The sequence below is a fragment of the Triticum aestivum genome, chromosome 7A (assembly GCF_018294505.1).
Source record: "Triticum aestivum cultivar Chinese Spring chromosome 7A, IWGSC CS RefSeq v2.1, whole genome shotgun sequence".
Taxonomy (NCBI): domain Eukaryota; kingdom Viridiplantae; phylum Streptophyta; class Magnoliopsida; order Poales; family Poaceae; genus Triticum; species Triticum aestivum.
This window is the reverse complement of record NC_057812.1, coordinates 131,454,635-131,477,179: the sequence shown is the minus strand read 5'-3', so window position 1 is coordinate 131,477,179 and position 22,545 is coordinate 131,454,635. Positions and strand designations below refer to the sequence as shown.

The window sequence follows — 22,545 nt, the reverse complement described above, 5'->3', positions numbered from 1 at the left end:
GAGAAAGTGGTCCGCGAGCGTTAGCCGACCAGGGTCGACGATGGGAAGGATTCGGGTAGGCAAAGTACGGGTAAAGGCGTCGTGTGGCACACGGGCATGCAACACGCCACTCCGGACGTGCGCAACCAAAGACGGGCAGCCAAGCCCCTCACAGACCCACATGTCTGTGCACCGACTGTTGGCTTGCTCTGTCCGGTCAAAGAAGGACATGAAAAACAATCATTTTTGTCATTTGTGGGTAAATACACGGGGCAGATACAAATGCATTATGAACATAAATGCTTGCAGACCATTCACAAGAAACATCTTTCAAATAGTTCGCTTAACTTCTATTTAATATTTCAAATAGTTCGCTTAGCTTCCATGCTACAGTTGGCCTCTGCGCCAATTGGCACAACGGTTCATCTAGTATATAGAAGAGATCAAAGAAATGCTAGAGACAAAGAAAGATTTGGTGACTGGATGAAAATCAGAGAATATGACAATGTGGATGGACTTCATGCGACGGAAGGAGGAGAGGTTCAAGGTGATGGCAATTGACGAGGAGAGGAAATTAGTGACCTATGAGAAGAAGTTTGTCCTCGAAGAGACGAGGTGCTCGCCGCCAAGGCAAAGACAAAACAAGAGGAAGGAGCAAGAGCAAGCACTCGTGCTCATGGATGTTTCACCATCATGTGACAGGGCAAAACAAAGTAGAATTGAACAACCTCGCGGGATCATGGGCACGCCAAAACCGCCATCCTCGATATTGCCAAGATAAATGTATCTAATAAATGTAAGTTGCATAGGGGTGCTTGATGTATGCTCATGTTGCCTCGCGTTTCTTCTCGATGACCTTGTTGTCAGATGAACAATGTCGTTTCTTTTGGTACAATTCATTAACATAATGATTTTGTGCATCCACATTTGAAATCTTATTGAAATCATTTGACGTATCTGTCGAATTAATTTGTTGAAATGAAGTCGAAATAAGGTTTACACGTCGCAGTAGGGCGAGAGAAATTGCAAAAGAAAACTTTTATACTACTAGATTTAACTTTTGGGCATCGATTCGAAATGAGACTCCCAATACGCTGAATTTTTAAGGTCTGGTTTCGGGAGCCGGGCTTCAAAAGTCAACTATACATGAACCACGGTGGACGCGAGGCGTAGAATCGGCCGGACGTTTTCCTATGATCCTATTCCGTGCGCTGCCAGTCAAACAGTCCAGACAATTCTGACTACTCCGGTTTGCACACTTCCAACTCACGCCGAGTACTACCAGTGCTCCGCCGCTCGCCGAATCCAGCTCACGCCCGGCCGCGATGCGCCCGCACGCCACGGGCGTCGAGAAGGCGACCGTGCCGTACGGCTCCTGGGATTCGCCTATCAGCGCCGCCGCCGTCTCCTCCGCCGGGAAGACCGTCGAGGGGCTCGCCGTCGCCGGCGACGGCCGGCTCCTCTGGGTCGAGACGCGCCCCGAGGAAGGAGGGTAAGCGAAAACAACAGACCCACTCACCCCCTCTCGCTGCCCCCATCGTTCACAGTGCGCGACGCTGATGCTTTGACTTCCCCTCTCTTCCCCAGACGCGCGGTTCTCGTGAAGGAAGGGGCGGGCGCAGACGGCAGAGGTTCGGATGTGACGCCGCAGGAGTTCGCCGTGCGGTCCCTGGCGCAGGAGTACGGCGGTGGCGCGTTCGCCGTGCAGGGGGATGTCGTCGTGTTCTCCAATTACAGCGACCAGCGCCTGTACAAGCAAACCGTCGGAGGTGCGGAGGAAGCTTGCGTTTAGCTATTGATGATTGCTTGCTTTCTCAGTGCTACGATATATCTTCATGGATAGGCGCATTGCTTCTGCATAGCACATTTTGGCACTCCACGCATTTTGTTTTGCAGTAGAATGACTTGACTTCTGCATTTCTTCAGATAAGTGTTCCTTCATGTCAGTTTCAAACTATGCATGTTCTGTAGTTGACAACATGCGCGCTATGTTGGAATATTTATGCATGAGGGTATGATTTTACATCATGTTGGGGACTCCATACTTGACGGATATACGAAGCAGCATTTCCAGAAACATGAACTAAAATAGCTGCATTTTAATTTATTGAACTGTAGCTTCAATTTGACTTTAAAAAAAGTGGTTCTGCATCTTTTTAGTTTATATTGTGATTGATTAGAGTAGTGCCACTATGCATCTCTTCTCCTTTTAAGAAAAAAAAATAAGGGTATCATGTGATGTGTCTTCAAACGGCTCTTTTTTGTTGGTTTCAGATAATTCACCACTACCTCTGACACCGGATTATGGTGGATCGGTTGTCCGCTATGCGGACGGTGTCTTTGACCCTCACTTCAATCGTTATGTCACTGTAATGGAAGGTAATTAGTATTCCATATATAGCATGTCAATGGTGCTTCATACATTCTTTTAAGAAGATAAGTAAATCCAGTTTGACAACAGATCACCGCAAGAGTGGCTCAAATCCCATCACAACAGTTGCTGCTGTGAGCACAAGTGTTGAAGATGTTAATGGTAAGAAGAACCGAGGACTATACACCTATTGCATTAATTTGTGCTTAAGATTCTTGAGGATTACATAAATAATGTTCTCAATGTGCACCTTAGAACCAACTGTGCTGCTCAGTGGGAATGACTTCTATGCCTTTCCACGCATTGATCCAACTGAAAAACGCATGGCATGGATTGAATGGAGTGACCCAAACATGTCATGGGATAAAGCAGAACTATGGGTTGGATATTTCTCCAGCAAAGGGTAATCTCTTATTTGCATGCTTTGTTGTTTCAAATTATTTGCATGCTTGTCTATTGCACTTTTTTTTGGTGAAAAAAGGACATTTACTTTTTTTTTGCAATATACTGAAGGATGTTGTTTGAACATTTATCAGTGTATTTTTGAATGACCACGGTACGACTGCACATTTTAGATCACTCTAAACCTATAGCCAGTTCACGGAAAATGCTTGTCTTTTCAGGTTTTATTTAAACCTTATTTTGTGGGTTATTGTAGCACCAGATGATCAATTTGATCAGATTTTTTTTCAATCCTTTATTCCGAGAAGTAAAAGATGAATGATTCAGTTGTATGTTGATTCAGTTACGCCTGAATGCTTCTTAATCTTCTTCTAAGCTTTTCATTTTTATTACGATGGTTATTTGTGCAGAGAGGTGGAAAAACGTATTTGCATTGCTGGTGGAGACCCAATGATAGTAGAATCTCCTACTGAACCCAAGTGGTCTTCAAAAGGTGTTTGCATCTTGGCATACTCTAACTTCGTGTTCAAACTTATTCCATATTTGTGTCCACATGAATAGTTGATTTTCGGTATGTTAACTTGTTATTAGGTACTTCACCAAAATAAAACACATTATGTTTCAAAATCTCATTTAATTAAACTAGTTTTTCTTTAGGTGAACTGTTCTTCATAACTGACCGACAGAGTGGATTTTGGAATATTTATAAATGGGTATGATTTTTTCTAACTTGTTTGTCTCTATTATGTTGTCCATTGAAATAACTTTGTTCCCAAGTTATTAAACTATTTAGTTACAGCATGGAGTAGCCGGTAATTGATGTGTGTCCTTATTACCATTGCCATCTCTCTGTATTTATTACTTGCACCCATCTTTTATCAATTCAGTTTTCTGTTTTTAACAAATAACTGCAGCATTTTACCTTCATCGGTATCTATTCACAGGAACAATTGTGACAAACCACTTTCTTATTGAGTTTTTATTTTGGCAAGACCATTAGCTAGGTTGGTATTACCACAATAGTATTGCGTTGAGGACCTACTATCAAATCACTCTAATTAGGTGGGCGGTAACTAAGAATTAGATTCTTCACACATATTAACATTTGTTTGGGGAATTCTTTAATTGGTTTTGTCTTGCTATTGTGCCGATTCATGTATGACAGGATGAGCAGAGCAATGTGGTCGTGCAAGTGTACTCACTTGATGCTGAATTCTCGAAGCCAATGTGGGTTTTTGGTGTCAGCTCCTATGCTTTCCTCGGAAATGACGACCAGAGTCAGAAAATAGTTTGCTGCTACAGGTTGCTGCAGTTTTCAGTATTGACCGTATTTGTTTTATGGTTGTATGAGATTCATAAAGATAAGCCTATTTTTCTCTTATCTAGGCAGAATGGGAAGTCATATGTTGGGTTGCTGGACCATGATTCAGGGTCATTTTCAAAAATTGACCTTCCCTTCTCTGCTGTAACTAACATAGTAAGTGCAAATTCTGATAAGAGCTAACTGATATTTCCTTAATTTTTTCACATGATGATGCTATAAATCACATCATGTTGATTTGTTAGGTTTCTGCAGATGGATCTTTCTATGTTGAAGGTGCATCTGCTAGTCTTCCAGTATCGATAGCAAAGGTTCATTAGACTACCTTCATGAATTGGTTGTTCGTGCTAAATATCTACTCTGAGATCCTCCAGTGTGCAACCTAGCTTGATCCTATGATTTTTCACCAGGTGACACTAGATGAAAAGAGAACAATGGCAACTGACTTTTCTATAGTTTGGTCCTCCTCAGAGGACATAAAGAAATATACACCCTACTTTAGTTTGCCTGAATTTATGGAGTTCCCAACCGTAATCCCTGGCCAGCATGCTTATGCTTATTTCTATCCTCCATACAACCATACTTTCCAAGGTTCATCAGATGAGAAGCCTCCGTTATTGGTCAGAACCCATGGTAATGAATCAAATCTCACCTATCTTTTTCTTGAAGGTACCAAAAAGCTTTGTACATGCCCTCTCTCAAAAGACAAGGCATAGCACATGCTGTCTTCCATAAAATATTTTCCCCTGATTTCGTTGATTATGTACTCTTTCTTGGTGTCAATGTCTTTGACATTCGTTGCATATCTGCTAACTTTCTGTTTACACTGTTTGTGCTCGTACGATGATAAAAAGAGCATACAGTGGTCCTAACTGTACTCACCAACTTATCAAATTGCTAAGGCCGGTGAAATGATGCACCAATCGGTTGGCAAAGTATCACGACAGAGAACTGACTACTTCTCTTGGTATTACTGCAATTATTTAGGTGGACCTACAGATGAAGCACGTGGGATTCTTGATCTTAGTGTGCAATACTGGACGAGCCGAGGATGGGCATTCGTTGATGTTAACTATGGGGGAAGTGCAGGTATTTGTCTCCTAACTTTCTCGGCTATCTATCTGATGAGTAAAATAAATCCTGCGTTCTATATACTTGCACATCTGATGCATGGATTGTTTAATGATTTGCATCCTCTTATGTACAAAAGCCTTAATCTCTTACTGAAGAACATGGAAGTGTTAATAAGTATTCTCTTTGTTTTCTTGAAGGCTATGGGAGGGAGTATCGAGAGAGGCTTTTAGGGCAATGGGGTGTTGTGGATGTAAATGATTGCTGCAGCTGTGCTACATTTCTGGTATGGCTTATTCAGACTGACTGATCCTTTTAATAATTTCATGTAGCTTCTGTGATCATCATATTCAGTGCATATAATAAGATGAGATTAATGAATATGCCTTTTTACTGATGATAAGGTGGCAACTGGAAGAGTAGACGCGCAACGACTCTGTGTAACAGGGGAATCTGCTGGTGGATTCACAACTTTAGCTTGCCTTGCTTTTAGACAGACGTTCAAGGCTGGTTCTTCTTTATACGGGGCAAGTTTCAAATCAAAATTTTTCCTCTCCTTTTTGCTGCAGCCTAATACTAGCTAACAATTTATACATTTGTTGAGCAGATTGCTGACTTAGCTTCATTAAGGGCAGGCATGCACAAGTTTGAGGCGTACTATATTGACAACCTTGTGGGTAAGGAACTTTATACTCATCTTTACTAGGATATGGATGTTCGAATCTGTTTATAATTTACTAAATAACACCCATGTACCTTCAATATTCCAGGGAATAAGCAGGCTTACTTTGAGAGGTCGCCAATAAACTTCGTTGAGAGATTTACATGTCCGGTCATTTTGTTTCAAGGATTGGATGACCCGGTAAAACTTTGAATTTTGAAGTGTGATGTCACACTATAGTTGTCTAGACAATTTATAGTAGTTTGATATGTATGGTTGTAGAATTTCATAAGAGAACATTCTTAGTACAATATCAACTATCTTTAGAGTAATGAATTAAATGCAACTATTAGTCCAGATAGTGAGGATTGAACGGAATTCTGCTAGGAAAGACTGCAGTGTGTCAGTTGTCTACATTCTTATCCTTTGAACTGTTAGGGTTTAGGGTTGACCACATTGCACCTGAACAGTAAACAGCGATGTAATTGACCAACTTACACTTTGATGATCTTCAGGTTGTATCACCAGATCAGGCAACAACGATATACAAGGCTATAAAGGACAAAGGTCTGCCTGTTGCTTTGGTTGAGTATGAAGGGGAACAACATGGTTTCCGCAAGGTTAACACATTTATTATCGTTTTCGTATCTCGTTATACAAGTCACATTATTTTTAATTCTTACACAAGGCACCTCCAATGTCCCACATTGCACCTGAACAGTAAACAGCGATGTAATCGACCAACTTGGTTTTTCTTTTGTTGAATATGAATGATGGCTACTTGCGGACGGGAAGCTCAGTAGAAATGAACTCAAATATCACATATGAAAAGCTCATAGCTGATACGCGTTTTCTTGGAGCAGGCTGAGAACATCAAGTTTACCTTGGAGCAGCAGATGATGTTCTTCGCAAGATTGGTGGGGCACTTCAAGGTGGCAGATAACATTGCTCCAATCAAGATAGACAATTTTGATAAAGCCTTGTGATTGTTTCAAAGAACAATCGAGAGTCGCTCGGTTGATGAGGGTGTGTCAACACGCCCACCAGATTTCAACCTCCATGAGGCAGAATAAAGGGGGTGGACTTCCTGGATTGTCGCATTTCCTTGTAATCGTTTTAAAGAGCTGCGCCATGTATGCCGTTTAAGCATCAACTAGTGAACTTTTTCTTTCGGCTTGGTACACCTCTGGACCAAGTTTCAGTAGTAAAGCAAAGGGTTGCTTAGCATTTCCCAAAATATTGTGCCAGGAGACTTTATTTGAGTGAAGAGAGATGTGGCATTATGGTTTATTGTCACTGCGGTGTTTAGATTCAGGGTTTTGCAAAGCAACTTCCCTATGAAGTCGAGACCGCTTTGAAATCAATCGAGGATTTGTTTTATAAGTTAGATGTTTGTTCTAGACTGTTTTGAAGTTGTAGAACTGTGAGTGGACGTTTGTATTTTAAAATTGCAGCGCTATAAAAGTGTAGGACCGTAATGTCACACCATGTTGAGTGCTTCTCCCTCCATTCTGAAATATAAGGTGCATTAATTTTTCAAAGTTAAAATTGAAACCGCTTTGAAATCAACGGAGTGTCAAAATGTGATTTGTTTTATAAGTTAGATGTTTGTTCTAGACTGTTTTGAAGTTGTAGGACTGCGAGTGCACGTTTGTTTTCTAAAATTGCAGCGCTAGAAAAGTGTAGGACCATAATGTCACACCATGTTGAATGCTTCTCCCTCCATTCTGAAATATAAGGTGCATTGATTTTTCAAAAGTTTAAATCCTTACGCTTGACTAAGTTTATAGAAAAATCATAATAATTATAATACGAAATTAGCAAAAAAAACTGAAAAGTATATTTCATGATGAATTTAATGATACCATGATCGATATTGATATTTTTTAGAAAAAAATATTAATATTTATAATACCTAGCAAAAAAGTGAATATATTTCATGATGAATCTAATGATACCATGATAGATATTGATAATTTTTCTCTATAAAATTGGTCAAACATAGACAAGTTTGATTTTTTTAAAATACACCTTATATTTGGGAACAAACGGTTTATTTGAATTAAAATGATGTTACATTCTACCATATAAGAAACATAACTAAATGTTTTAGAAGATTGCGATGGATGGGTTTTTTCTCTATCAAATATAGTGTAGATAAATTCTTAGAAAAATGCATATATATTACCACATTACGAGGCGAATGACTAACATAAAATTCCTACAAATTAGACACATTCAAAAACTATTTTTGAATCAAAATGTCTTTAACACCCTTTGAAGCAAGTCGAAATCTTTCAATCAAAAGGACCTCACTGTTCGGAAGAGATTGGCAGTCGTACAAATGTTAACCGAAGCCGGTCAATGTCATTGTGTTTGAACCTAACAGAAAGAAAGCACGCCAATGCGCGAGTCGCACCCAGTTCGACTCAGGTTTGAACCTGCACAACCATCCTATGGTAGCTTCCTTATGGGCCAGACGGAAGGGTAGTGGTAGTAGTGGTGGGAAGTTGAAGAAGTAAACTTTTGGGTATGGATTAGATTGCACCGCCTCTAGTGCCTAAGGAGTTAACTTTTGGGGGCGGGTTTGGGGCACTGGTTAGAGATGCCTTTATAGTTATTGCACGGTGAAGGGGAAGGTCCTTATTGACAATCATCTCCAGGAATGATGTCATGATGATGCTTCCCTGTTTCTTATCAGAACAAAATATTTTCCTAAGAGTTTGGCAATGAGAACCATTAAAGTTTTCGTGCCAATCCAAAAAAAGGACCGACATCTCTTATCTGTAGCTTTCATCATTCTATGAAAGGGTAACACATGTATGACTTATTTGATTCAAGATTTTTCGTAGGAATTTTGGAGGATTATAGTCCTTTGGAAAAAAATATATGGGTAGGATTGATTCCTATACTTATTTCCCTAAGGATTCATTTGTACTACATCCCAACGAAAAATTAACATTCACTCAAACCTCTTGCAAAGACTTCCTTGTGCTCCTTTGTTTTTCCTGTGATGTAATCAAATCAAACAAACAAAAAACTGTAGGATTCAAATGAACATGAAATTGCAATCCCATACCTTTTCTATTCATGTATTCTTAGAATCATGCAAATCAAAGAGGCCCATAGTAAGTAGGCATGGATTTAAGGACACCATTTCAGCGAACAAGCCTTCCACTCAAAGGAAGGATGATGCCACGCCATCTGGCTATGATATTTGGCTACCTTGGCGATAAGCGGAGCGAAGACAAACAAAGGAAGTTTAGTGGGAGAGAGATATGTAGACCAAGATAGGTATGAGGGGTATCATGAGCTCGCATGGGACGGATTCAGTCTTCTCTTACTTCTTATCACTCTTGCCCCTGTTTAGAGCCGATGATGGTGCCTCGGGTTCATCCAGCTTCTCCTCCAGTGGCCTCGCTGCTCAAATTAGAGATGGCAGAGGAGGCCGACTCCAAGTTGTAGATTGTATGATTAGAACTAGGTCTGGGTTAGGGTTTGCTTTAAGGCCGTCTAGTGTCATGCTATACCAAAGCTTCTCACCAGTGCTTGCGAGCTTCATCCCGTGGCTGCCATTCGCTGGCTACTGTCGTTTCCATGGTGAAAGTCAACCACTGGAGGTGCACCTGGCAAGAGCTCCTGAAATAAGCTCATGTGGCAGCAAGATCTAGCGAAAACAGATGTGGCTTCCCTCTATTTCATCCTTTGGTGAGGTGACGGAAGAGGAGACGACAATGGTCTCGGCTTCAACCTCTTCATATCGGTCATCTTGTCAAGAATGAGCCTCACATGTTGGACCTGAAGCACGTGTGTCTGCTTCGTCTTGAGATCACCATCAACAATGTTGTGGGGGTGGAGCTACAACATCCCTCACTGCCTTCGGGCTTTGTAGTTGATTGGTGGCCCCGAGTTGTTTCGTCATTGACTCTTCTGACTAAAGGCTGACCCTTTAGAGAGGCTTGAGATTGACAAAGTCACCACAAGCATCTCATTGTCTATGGGAACGTCGTCTCCCACTGAATGATCATCACTGAAAAGCCTGAAATAAGACTTGAATCGACAATGTGAGCACATGTGCTTCCTTTGTTCATTTAGTGTGAGACAACATTTCCATCGTCATCAACAATGGCACTGGTACTCATTGAAAATTCAGAAAAATATGAGCACCAGTGTCAAGTCTAAGACTTGAATCCTAATGGGCTAGTTCCACGACAATGAACTTGACCATCTAAGCTAAGCTCAGTCCATGGGTCCATTTGTACGTAGTTTGGACCAAGTTGTACTATTTCTTAATTTGGGGGTCTTTGGGTCAGCTGTGTTCGAATGTTAAATTAATGAAGTTGTTCTAGGTCCACCTGGGTCCTTCCTCTTTTTTTGAGAGATGCAATGAAGCATCCTAAGAGCAACTTTAGCGGTTTCGTCATATCAGACCGATCTCTATAATAACTTTCGATATGACGATTTTGACCAAAAATACCACTCTAGCAAAGTTGTCATACGACTCCGGATTGTCATAATATTTTATGAAGGCACTCCATATCGATCCCACTAGCCTCCATATTTGGGTTGTGGGGCGTGGGGTAGGAGGGCACTCCATCCAACAACCACTCGCGTAGGGAGGGAAGTTTCACCTCCCTCCTCAACGTTCTACACAAGCCATCTCCTCGCCGCGCCAATGACTCGGACGATAGACGCCCAATGGCACCGAGAAGCATGTCAACTAATGGTGGCACCGCGTGCCAACTGCCCGCGACCATTTCCTCCATATTTCCCCTCTGTGCTCCATGTTTCCCACCGCCTGCTGCTATAAAGTGGCCATCACCCTGTCTGGATAGTTCATACCATCGCCGCCCAGAACCTCCACTTCCCTCCTCGTCCCATGCCTCTTCCTTTGCTGCTAGACTAGGTGCCACTGTCGGAGGAGGAGAAAATCCTGGACGAAGAGCGGGTGGAGGAGGAGGCCGCTCTAGAGGAGCAGGAGTGGAATCAACATGATGCACTGGAGGCCATGTTGGAAGATCCCGCCCTCCTCAGCGAGTTCCCAGATCTGGATCTGATGTCGAGTACGTCTACGTGCAGATACCATATAGGCAGGACAGAGCTCACCCACCTAGCTCATATCAGCCACGACGTGCTCCACATCGCTTCACTGTTAAGGAGGCATGGGATGAGCGACACCATATATGCCTCAACCGCCTGCCCTTGTGAAATCTTCAAAGAGACTGTCGTCGGGTAGACGTTAAAGGCGGAGAAGGACCGTGTTGTGTGGCTCCGTTAAGAGAAGAAACATGCAGATTTGACGACGGAGAGGGAGCACGTCAGATGACGCACACATTCGAGATGGACACGGTGACACTCGCCGAGTCGAATCAAATCACTTGATATTAGGCCTCCCTGACCTCGACATCCGTGGGAAGGAATGAGAGGAAAATGAGGTCACCAGATCATTACACTACCACACGTAGATGACGACCCGACTCATCAAATATTGCATGTGCTTTGTGCTTCGCATCATCATTGTCATGGTGGAAAACTAGTGCTTCTTTCCAAAACGTAAAAAGTCGCCACTTTAGTGGAAATAAATGTCGTTAATAAACTTTTCTACATGTGTAACCACTTTGTGATGCAATATTATCTTAGATTTGTGTGTTTACCGCATAGTTATTCTTTCATATATGAAATATGATGACTGTCAATACGACAACCAGAGTTTTTTTTCGTTTCTTTATTCTTCTCCTTTTCTTCTTCTTTCTCTCAACATTCAAATACTCATCAACATGAAGGGCTATGTGGTTACGACGACCAGAGTTATAAGGGCATGTACACTAGTTGAGACACCTTCTAGGAATGTGATTCGGAATTGCTTCACACACGATACAGCATGAACGATCTGCGAACGATGCGTTCCCTACACATCATCTAAAAAAATAAATCAATCGCCTCCTGCGTGCACGGACATGGTTGGAGCTGCCACATGGGATCGTCCATGAATCGGCTGCTGGGTTGTCGTGTGTATAGCAGCGCTGAATGTGATTCCACGACGGCGGCCGCGTCCGGGAAGGTGTTGTGTGCATCTCTCAAAAGTAGACTAATGCGGGCCGGAGGCGTGTCGACATCACACTCATGCAAGTGCAAGCCCACTTTCCCCTCAAGAAAAAAAGCGCAAGCCCACTTGGGTGTTCCGTCACTGGTAATCGATTGGGCCCAAATAGGCAAGCCCGCCCTCCTTTCCGTCCGGCGCCGCAAAGTATTTCACCCGCACGGGGCACACGGCCGTCGCGGTCTTGCTCATTTCGTTCCTGCGTCGCCCGCCACCGCCCACCTTCCCGCCCGCCCGCTCGCCTTCGCCCCGCGCGCCGACCACCGACGCCGAGGTGAGGGCTTGCCGACCATCGCGCTCCCCCGTTGCCGCCGCATTTCCTGCTTAGTGACTTGCTCTGGGCTCCCGCTTCGCGCGTCGGTGCAGATGGGCTCCCTCGGCGGCTACGTCTCCCCCTACGGCGTCTATCTCGACCCGGAGCGCGTCTTCTTGCTCGTCATCAACCGCCGGCCCCGGGACCTCTTCAACTACGTGCACTCCATCCCCGGAGCGCCCGCGGACCTACGATGCCGCCTCGTCGGCTTCGCCGAGAGGGCTCTCCAGGCGCCGCGGCTGGGGTGAGCTTTTCGCTGCCCATCTCCCGCTTAATCGGCTCGCTTCTTGCCGCGGTTCTTTTCGACCTTGCTCTGATTCTTGCTATGGTTCTTCCATTGGTTTCCCGTTCTTGCTCAGATTCTTGCGGCGGTTCCTTCTCCCCCTCTTCCGGGGCCACTTGGCCTCGGCCTTTCTCTGGTTGCGGTTCTTGCTCTGATTTCCGCACTGGTTCTTTCCCTTCCTCTGGGGACGTAATTGATTCCGTTCTTGTTCGGATTTCTGCACTGGTTCTTTCGCTTCCTCTGGGGCCTAATTGGTCGCGTTCTTGGCTTCTTGCTCTGTTTTTTGCGATGGTTCTTTCACCTCTCACCTAGTGCTAATTTGGTGATGTTCTTGCTCTGATTCTTGCAATGTGTTTATCTCTCTCCCTCCAGAAACTGGTGGCCCGACGAGAGCTCGTGGACACTGTATTGGGCCATGTACGCGTGGGCTCACGCAGACGCAATGCTTAACAGGTTGGTCCTTGCCCCCCGCAATCTGTTCGATGTTTTGTGCACAAGGAAATGGCTCACAGTCTGATGCAGCTTAAGTAATTAGGCTTCCATGGTTAAGTTCTCAAGCACTTGGTTAATTCCTTCTGGTCTCATGTGCAGATTTGTTACTGGTGGAATGAACGGTTTGGTTTAGTATGATGGTGCACAGAATTGTTGCTATTGGAGTCAGTTACCTTTACGTGCTTAAGCACTCAGTAAATTGTCTGCTGTACAGAATTTGCATGCTGTTGGAACAGATGGTCTGGTTTAGAGTTTTCGTATAGTGCGAAAAAGATCAATCGTAACTGGAATGGATCAGTCTGTTAAGTTTTATCCAATGCTGTTCTTGACCTAAAAGATTTGGTTCAGTCCTGTAAGAGAACACCTTTTTTATGTCTAATTCTTTTCCTGGAAGTTCCTAGAAGTGGCAAGGTGCGCATCACACTGGGAAATTATATTTGTCAAGTGGAAGAAAATGAAGTATCAAGCTCTGATCCTCACTGCTTAGATTTTATAGAGATGTTCAAAAGTTTTATTTTCAGAACTGTTGCTTATTTGGTGAAACCTTGGACAGAAGGCCCAGTCCCAAACTTTGTTGACAGTTTAGCAGTGTGCGAGTGCGACAATGGTTTGCTTGGTTGAAAGGATATGGACAGGACAGGATTAACGAAAAAATTGCTTTGAGAAAACACACAAAAAAAAGGGTAGTAACAAGAGTTTGTTGGCCTGATATTTTCTGATAGCAGTATTTATCTTCCTGGTTGGTATTATTTTTTCTAAACCAGCTTATAGGCAGGATTACTTTTTTTCTCCTGAAGGAATTATAATTATGCCAACTTAATACCCATTGTGTTTCTGCCTTTCAGTTTAATAGAACCATATTCTATCTTAGGATTCAGTTTTTTTGTCTGTTACAGTTAGTATTTCAACCTGACAACAAGCATCATCAAGACGAAGGCTTGATAAATATTTGTTTCTATGTTGCCATTTGGTAGGAATTTAAGCAGTACTGTAGTTAATAATAGAAAAGTTGTAGGAAGCAGGAGGGAACATGACTATCCCTGACCCATTCATCACTTGTATTTGACAAAAAAGCAGTTTGATCTAACTGAATATGGCATTATGTGAGCTCAGCCCTGCACATGAGCTATCTAATTTTTGCTGTTGTTTGCAGACTTTGTGCGCCTCAGATATCTGGTAATCCATCCAATTTCGATGCAGGTTTAGAACTTCAACAGATCTTCTTTTGGGGCATTTTTTTGAATGATATGACTCATAATGTAGTTTTTGGCCTGTTTTATTATCATTTTTCTCAAGATTACCATTATTCCACTATACTGGCTGTGCTGTAAATGCACGACTATCTGATAAAGATGATTGTCACAAGGATTAAAATTTTCTACTACCGTATTTACCCAAGATTTAGGCCTGCCTGTTGCCTGATGCGTACAATCTTTTGTGACTATATTTCCAAGTAATTGTTTCTTTAACTCCTATCAAGTATTACCAAAAAAGGGTTTCTGAAATAAAAAAGAACATTTGCTAATAGAAACCAAAGTTAGCAACAGCATCGCTTGCTTAGTTCACCCAGTATTCTGCAGTTGATATACATGTATGATGAAACTGGCAGTATGCTCTAGCTAAGTTCTATGCTTTGGTTCTGTCTGAACAATGTCTTTCCACTTATCATCATATCATCTGTGTGCAGTGCCCAGAAATGCTGCAATGCTTAATCAATTGTATGCTTCTAGCTCAAGCACTCCAACTGCAACGCTTTCTCCACAACAGGAAGATGGTTAGTAAATGCTTTCTGTTTGCTTACTCTAAAAATAACTTAAGGATGTCCTTATACTAATCATTATGTCTCATGTGTGTAGTGATCAATTTTCTGATCTCACGTGCCAGACCGCTTAATCGAACATCTGCTTTTAACTGGGCAACTCATACTTCAGATTTTGCTCAACGGGGGACTGATTCTACTCTTGGTTAGTACCGTTGTCCCTTCATAGGTCACTTAATTTGTTTATTAGTTTGACTTGGGTACCACACAAGAAGTTTTTTTTTGTCTTGATTGTATGCTGTGTTAGCTACTTGTTTATTCATAAAACATATACTGGACAGAGCACTAGTGCATTTATGATTGAAGTTTCAACTCTCTCAATGTAGCCTGGAATGTTTGTGATTGCCAAGATCAACTTCTTGCTATTCTTCTAGTATATCTTTTCCCTGAAGTAACAGAGGTATAAGCCATTGGGCATGTATTCTTATAACACAATGATGTATATTTTTCCCTTAATACAATAATATAAGTACATACCTAGTTACCACCAAAATACGCTATTCAACTTTATTATTTTAAGATGTATGCTTATATTGCTCCAGTTCAGACAGGTTCAACCTGTACATATTTTGAGCTATGCTCAGAGAACACTACTTTACATTACAGTTGAATACGCGATCAAGCCATAGTGGCAGATGAGTCCTATGAGGCCAAACCACATGGCCCAGTGAACTTTTGTGGCAATCCATTTAGAAGTTTTTTTAAAAAGCAATCCATTAAAAGGGATCCAACTCAAGTTTTCACAGTAAGGGAACACAGTGATAGTTTTTCTCTAGTTTGGTTAACAAATACAGAGTAGAACATATTTCCGTTCCATATATGGACGAATATAAGATGCTACTGCAGATGTCCACCTCTGCTGCTTCTCTTCTCATTTCTATATTGCAGTGTACTTCCATGCAAATGTATGGAAATTTTATCACATCGAATAATATCTGAGCAACTGATTACGTCGTTTCTGTGGTTTCTGTTGCAATACTCTAATTAATATTTCAAGAAAATGAAACCAATAACATTGCAGCATTATTTGTATTAGAAGGCATCCTTTATCTAACGCTTTGTGGGTCTTCCTCTGATATTTCTCCAGCACTGGCATTTGGAAACCTATCTCTGGGCCAACCGGGATCCCAGCAAATGGCTCCACGGGAGCTGATGCAGAACAGCTATGGTACACCTGCAATGAGAGTACCATCTCTGCACCAACCTGGACCAGCGCAACTCACTCCACAGGGGATGATGCAGAACAGAGAAGGTTAGATTTTTTCTGAACGCTTGTCATTTCCAGCTTGGAAGGTAGAGATGCATGAAATTCTGTGTCATATTTCAGTGCTGCCCGCAGTAGATGTCAAAGGAAAGGGACCTGCATTAGGAGTAGGCCAGCAAGACCTGCGGGTCCATGTGGCTTGTTTGATGGCAGATGACGGCACTACAGGTGCTGCAGGGTTGTTGATCAAGAGGGAAACATGGCAGTTCATCTGCGCGTTATGTTTTCCGATGCGGAGCACAGAGGAGACGGTTCTTTTTGCAGCTGCTTGTTGTGAAGGGATCAAAGTTGCTCAGGCCTATCAACCTACTAGCATTGTACTGGAGTCCCATCTATTCCATCTGGTCGACCTGCTACTTGGCGGCGCTCATGCTCCCTGCCGAGATATGGAAGAGTTGACGACATTACTGCATCTCTCACATTGCAGAGTGCAGCACATCACGGAAGATTCCAATGGTGCTGCTCGTCGACTGGCCATGCATTGTTTGCTGTCAGAGGAGGCCGAGATATACTTCAGTGCTCCTGATTGGCTTGTCCTTACTTAGCTGGTTGCCAAGATCAGTTATGTTAGTTACTCTGGTATAGAGAATGATTCACAGACTACTCTATAGGAAGTTAGAAAGAGGCGGTAAATGCTGTAGATGGCAACTGCAGGCTTGATAGAGTTTAGATGCAGAGGTTTGCGAGCATTCAGCAAGTGTAGATACAGCTGAATAGCATTCTTTCAGTGCCCATGTGGGGAAAAACACAGGCAGCTGTGCCCGCAATGGTACATCGATGAACTGTGTAACTGCTAGTTCTGAGTGCTGTGATGTAAACTTGTGTAAGAGTAGGGCCACTGGGCCAGGCACTGATTCTTGTATGAGATAGAAGAAAGGGTTTCAGTTTCACTTGGCGTGCTGCCTTTCGTTGGGGATCAGTTCATGCTACATTTGTTTGGATATACGGTAGTAGGATTTTGAAGGTCAAGGGCCTGTGCTGGACACTTTGTCAAGTTTTTTTTTTACATTAATTTCTTGCCCTTCTACAGTCCAATATCCTTCTTACATTTTTGGATCATCAGGAAGGCTTCCATGACATGAAAATATCAGTCACACAAGTTGAGGATTACACAACTAAAAAGGGAAACAAACTAGAGTTTAAAGCAGAAAATTGAAAAGCTACAGGTACAGGGGCCTGGCCAAAGCACAGAGCTGACAAGCTCCATTGTCCTTTACATGCAGCTGTTTGTTTTTGGCATGGAAGTATCTTAGGCCGCGTTCGGTTTCCCTCGGCTCCATGGCTCCGTTCCCGGAGCGGTAGTTAAAATCCTTGGAGCCAGCAAACAGCTACTCCGCGGATTCTAGAATTTGAAGGAGTTGGTGGACTGCCGAACGCGTCCTTAGTTTGGAAAAGTAGAGCTCGAATAGGTGAATTCACCTTCTTGAATCTTTGTAGTGTTGTCAATTATTAGCAATTGTTTAGGATTTGCTTGCTTGTTCTCTGAATTGACAGCTGGTACTACGGATGATGATGTTGATGGGGACCGGCCAAGGCGAGACCGGCGTCTGATGCGCGCATGGTGCTCGCTGGCATGCATTGCCCACTTCGAGTATTTTTTTTAAATGTAGAGGTCAAATGGAAGTTTGTGAAGGGTCAAGGAGAATAAGGTGAGCCTCGGGAGGTTGGCGCGTGCATCTCACTAACAAAGATTAATTAGTACTTATACAAGAGTGTGAACTTCGAGATGTGTCTGCTTTTGGCTTTATGCTCTTGCTTATCTTGTGTAGCTAGTCATGCCTTGTTATCTAGGTTGTTCTCATCATAGTTGCATGGTTGGAGAATTTACTTCATCCGCACATTCCTGAATTTGCAAGAAAAGCTACAAAAAATCATTACTCGTCTATTCACCTCCTCTAGTCGACCTCTTTGATACTGTCAATATTGGTTTTTCCTCTCATCTTCTCTGACATTCATTTTTGTGGTGCTCTTTGTTCTTGTACTAGGTTGTACGATGTTGTGATATATGTTGATATCTCGTTTTGGAATATGATGCAGAGAACTTGTGCAAAAAGATTATCTCTGATTACATCAACAAAGAAAGGTGATTAGGATTTTCTTATCCTCCGTAGGTGTCGCTGTTAGTTTGCCTGTTTTCGATGACCTTAGGACCGTGGAGGCACGGTGGACCCCTTGCCGGACGAAGGGCTTCAACTCTGTTTTAGTTTACATTTTTTATTTGGTTAGAGTTTGTGTCATGCTCAGGTAGACGAGGCAAAGTCGGCTCCCTAATGATGGAATAAGGTCCTTCCCGCCCATCCCCCGCCTCGATGGTTCATCTAGTGTCGTCAGAGAACGTGTGGATGTGTGTCTTCGGTGGATTTCGTGAGATTCGGTCGGCGCTGGTCTTCGGTAGATCTGTTTGGATCCAGTCTTCGTTCTTGTGGTGTTAGGTTGTATCCTTCCAATCTAAGCTTCTTTTCGTCATGATGTGACGGTTGTTGTTCTGGTGTACTGGTCTTTTAGGGTCTTGGCACGATGACTTTCTAACTATCTACTACAATAATGTTTATTCGTCTTCGGTAGGGAGGGGCAATGGCGGCGGCGGCCCCTCGGCTCGCTACAGTGCTTATAGTCGTCGCTAGGTAGTCTACGTATCTGGTTGTAATTTTTGTTATTTCTAGTGTTTTTTAGAACTACTTGTATAGTTCTTTGTACTGACGATAAAGGGCTTCCCCCACTTTAGATTATGAAAACAACCATCCGATACAACGAGCTTGGGGGCCGCAACACAAACAAGCCCAAAAGAAAAAGAGAGAAAAAAGAAAGAGAAACAAATGCCGACAACAGCAGATTGACGAAACAAAGATGGTTGGTGACGCCGCACCCTTTGGAAAAGTACCACCGTGCTTCTAGCACTCCGAGGCATCGCGTACTGAGCAACACCTTCAAGAAGGAATGCGACGACGACGCCACTACTGCCCGGACAAGTCCAAGGGTTTCCCCTGGTACACATAGTGCAGTGGGGAAGGGGTGTATCCGACGCCCTTCAGGAAGGTCCGGTGGCGCCCGCAAGCGTCACCGCGTCGGTGACGGACGAGCCACCAGGGATTTCTCCCAACCCAAACAACCACCACCACTCCGGACGATCTGAAGTGCTCCACCAGAACTGCCGCACACCAACATGTGCCACCACAGTCATCGAACCCTCATCGCCGTCTCTCTGAGCCACCGACACGAGACCTGGAGGAAGGACGAGGAGCCAACGGGCTCGGGGGCATCCGCAACTCAGCCGACGGGAGGGGACTACCACCACCGCCGCCGCGGAGCCGACCGGACATGACGACAGGAGCTTACCAGGCCCGCACAGGCCCGGCTGTCGGTGTCAAAACCGGCGGATCTCGGGTAGGGGGTCCCAAACTGTGCGTCTAGGCCGGATGGTAACAGGAGGCAGGGAACACGATGTTTTACCCAGGTTCGGGCCCTCTTGATGGAGGTAAAACCCTACGTCCTGCTTGAGTAATATTGATGATATGGGTAGTACAAGAGTAGATCTACCACGAGATCAGAGAGGCTAAACCCTAGAAGCTAGCATATGGTTTGATTGTATGCTGTAGTTGTTGTCCTACGGACTAAAACCCTCCGGTTTATATAGACACCGGAGAGGGCTAGGGTTACACAAGGTCGGTTACAAAGGAGGAGATATCCATATCCGTATTGCCTAGCTTGCCTTCCACGCCAAGTAGAGTCCCATCCGGACTCGGGACGAAGTCTTCAATCTTGTATCTTCATAGTCCAACAGTCCGACCAAAGGTTATAGTCCGCCGGTGAATTCCATGATCGGCGCCCAATCGGATTCGATTGGCAGGGGCGCGGAAGGTTCAGAGTTCGGAAAAGAGTCCGGCACCTTGGAGTCATGGGCTTCACAGAGGATGAGGCTGGTGTTCGGCTCGATCGCCGTTGGGACCACAGCCCCCGAGGCAGTGTCTAGCCACCCGTCCTCGATCGGCGCAGTTGGCTTCGGGCTAAGGGTCGGAGCTGATGCGGGTGTGGCCTCCAGGGCACTGTTTGGTGGCAGAGCTAGGTCATACCCATCATGACAGTGCGGCGCGCTCGGCTATGGCTCGAATCTGTCGAAGATCAAGTCTCCGCGGATGTCAGCCATGTAGTTCAAACTTCCAAATCTGACCTGATGGCTAGGGGCGTAGCTTTCAATCTGCTCCAGATGGCCAAGCGAATTAGCCCGCAGTGTAAAGTCGCCGAACACGAAGATCTGTCCGGGGAGAAAGGTCTCACCCTGGACCGCATCATTGTTGATGATCGGAGTGTTGGGGATCGTAGCAGAAATTTAAAATTTTCTACGCATCACCAAGATCAATCTATGGAGTAATCTAGCAACGAGGGGAAGGGGAGTGCATCTACATACCCTAGTAGATTGCTAAGCGGAAGCGTTGCAAGAACGCGGATGAAGGAGTCGTACTCGCAGCGATTCAGATCGCGATTGATTCTGATCTAAGCGCCGAACAACGGCGCCTCCGCGTTCAACACACGTGCAGCCCGGTGACGTCTCCCACACCTTGATCCAGCAAGGGGAGAAGGAGAGGTTGGGGAAGACTCCGTCCAGCAGCAGCACGATGGTGTGGTGGTGGTGGAGGAGCGCGGAACTCCAGCAGGGCTTCGCCAAGCACTACGAGAGATGAGGAGGGAGAGAGGTAGGGCTGCGCCAAGAGGGAGATGATCTCGTGTATCTTGCAGCCCCCAATACCTCAAGTACATATAGGGGAAGGGGAGGGGTTGTGCCCCCATCTAGGGTTCCCTCCCTAGGGGTGGCGGCAGCCCCAAAACCCATCTAGGGTGGCGGCCAAGGGGGGAGAGAGGGGGCGCACCTAGGGTGGGCCTTAAGGCCCATCTGGACCTAGGGTTTGCCCCCTCCCACTCTCCCTTGCGCCTTGGGCCTTGGTGGGGGCGCACCAGACCACCTGGGGCTGGTCCCCTCCTACACTTGACCCACGCAGCCTTCTAGGGCTGGTGGCCCCACCTGGTGGACCCCCGGGACCCTCCCGGTGGTCCCGGTACGTTACCGATAGCACCCGAAACTTTTTCGGTGACCAAAACGGGACTTCCCATATATAAATCTTTGCCTCCCGACCATCCCGAAACTCCTCGTGACGTTCGGGATCTCATCCGGGACTCCGAACAACATTCGGTAACCGCGTACATACTTTCCCTATAACCCTAGTGTCATCGAACCTTAAGTGTGTAGACCCTACGGGCTCAGGAGTCATGCAGACATGGCCGAGACAACTCCCCGGTCAATAACCAATAGCGGTATCTGGATACCCATGTTGGTTCCCACATGCTCCACGATAATCTCATCGGATGAACCACGATGTCAAGGATTTAATCAATCCCGTATACAATTCCCTTTGTCTATCGGTACGATACTTGCCTGAGATTCGATCGTCGGTATCCCGATACCTTGTTCAATCTCGTTACCGGTAAGTCTCTTTACTCATTCCATAACACATCATCCCATGATCAACTCCTTGGTCACATTGTGCACATTATGATGATGTCCTACCGAGTGGGCCCAGAGATACCTCTCCGTTACACGGAGTGACAAATCCCAGTCTCGATTCGTGCCAACCCAACAGACACTTTCGGAGATACCCGTAGTGCACCTTTATAGCCACCCAGTTACGTTGTGACGTTTGGCACACCCAAAGCACTCCTACGGTATCCGGGAGTTGCACAATCTCATGGTCTAAGGAAATGATACTTGACATTAGAAAAGCTTTAGCATACGAACTACACGATCTTGTGCTAGGCTTAGGATTGGGTCTTGTCCATCACATCATTCTCCTAATGATGTGATCCCGTTATCAACGACATCCAATGTCCATGGTCAGGAAACCGTAACCATCTATTGATCAACGAGCTAGTCAACTAGAGGCTTACTAGGGACATGGTGTTGTCTATGTATCCACACATGTATCTGAGTTTCCTATCAATACAATTCTAGCATGGATAATAAACGATTATCATGAACAATGAAATATAATAATAACTAATTTATTATTGCCTCTAGGGCATATTTCCAACAGTCTCCCACTTGCACTAGAGTCAATAATCTAGTTCACATCGCCATGTGATTAACACTCACAGGTCACATCGCCATGTGACCAACATCCAAAGAGTTTACTAGACTCAATAATCTAGTTCACATCACTATGTGATTAACACTCAATGAGTTCTGGGTTTGATCATGTTATGCTTGTGAGAGAGGTTGTAGTCAACGGGTCTGCAATATTCAGATCCCTATGTATTTCGCAAAACTTTATGTCATATCGTAGATGCTGCTACCACGTTCCACTTGGAGCTATTCCAAATTGTTGCTCCATTATACGTATCCGGTATCTCTACTCAGAGCTATCCGGATAGGTGTTAAGCTTGCATCGACGTAACTCTTTACGTCGAACTCTTTATCACC

The 22,545-nt window shown here is 44.3% G+C and overlaps 2 protein-coding genes across 2 annotated transcripts; both read left to right on the top strand.

The window, feature by feature from the left end:
- The first annotated feature begins 1,173 nt into the window (after positions 1–1,173).
- On the top strand, positions 1,174–7,101 carry LOC123150024 (uncharacterized). The gene is made up of 18 exons (XM_044569826.1): positions 1,174–1,471; positions 1,567–1,748; positions 2,254–2,358; positions 2,441–2,512; positions 2,606–2,753; positions 3,163–3,245; positions 3,410–3,465; positions 3,918–4,054; positions 4,139–4,229; positions 4,319–4,384; positions 4,484–4,706; positions 5,061–5,162; positions 5,345–5,430; positions 5,549–5,671; positions 5,752–5,821; positions 5,915–6,006; positions 6,321–6,425; positions 6,669–7,101. Exons 1-18 carry the CDS (start codon positions 1,305–1,307, stop codon positions 6,789–6,791), a joined length of 2,031 nt encoding a protein of 676 aa, XP_044425761.1. The 5' UTR covers positions 1,174–1,304; the 3' UTR covers positions 6,792–7,101.
- Positions 7,102–11,779: 4,678 nt separating this feature from the next.
- On the top strand, positions 11,780–16,966 carry LOC123153165 (uncharacterized). The gene is made up of 9 exons (XM_044572412.1): positions 11,780–11,866; positions 12,018–12,179; positions 12,272–12,462; positions 12,874–12,954; positions 14,147–14,193; positions 14,681–14,767; positions 14,850–14,957; positions 15,900–16,064; positions 16,140–16,966. The coding sequence occupies exons 1-9, from the start codon at positions 11,780–11,782 to the stop codon at positions 16,619–16,621; spliced, it is 1,410 nt and encodes a 469-aa protein (XP_044428347.1). The 3' UTR covers positions 16,622–16,966.
- The last annotated feature ends 5,579 nt before the right edge of the window (positions 16,967–22,545 follow it).

Coding starts and splice junctions, on each gene's coding strand:
- LOC123153165 (XM_044572412.1), top strand. CDS start 11,780: ATGGGATCGTCCATGAATCGGCTGCTGGGTTGTCGTGTGTATAGCAGC. Junction 14,194..14,680: donor TCCATCCAATTTCGATGCAG/GTTTAGAACTTC, acceptor ATCTGTGTGCAG/TGCCCAGAAATGCTGCAATG. Junction 14,958..15,899: donor GGGGACTGATTCTACTCTTG/GTTAGTACCGTT, acceptor ATATTTCTCCAG/CACTGGCATTTGGAAACCTA.
- LOC123150024 (XM_044569826.1), top strand. CDS start 1,305: ATGCGCCCGCACGCCACGGGCGTCGAGAAGGCGACCGTGCCGTACGGC. Junction 2,754..3,162: donor GGATATTTCTCCAGCAAAGG/GTAATCTCTTAT, acceptor TTATTTGTGCAG/AGAGGTGGAAAAACGTATTT. Junction 3,246..3,409: donor ACCCAAGTGGTCTTCAAAAG/GTGTTTGCATCT, acceptor GTTTTTCTTTAG/GTGAACTGTTCTTCATAACT.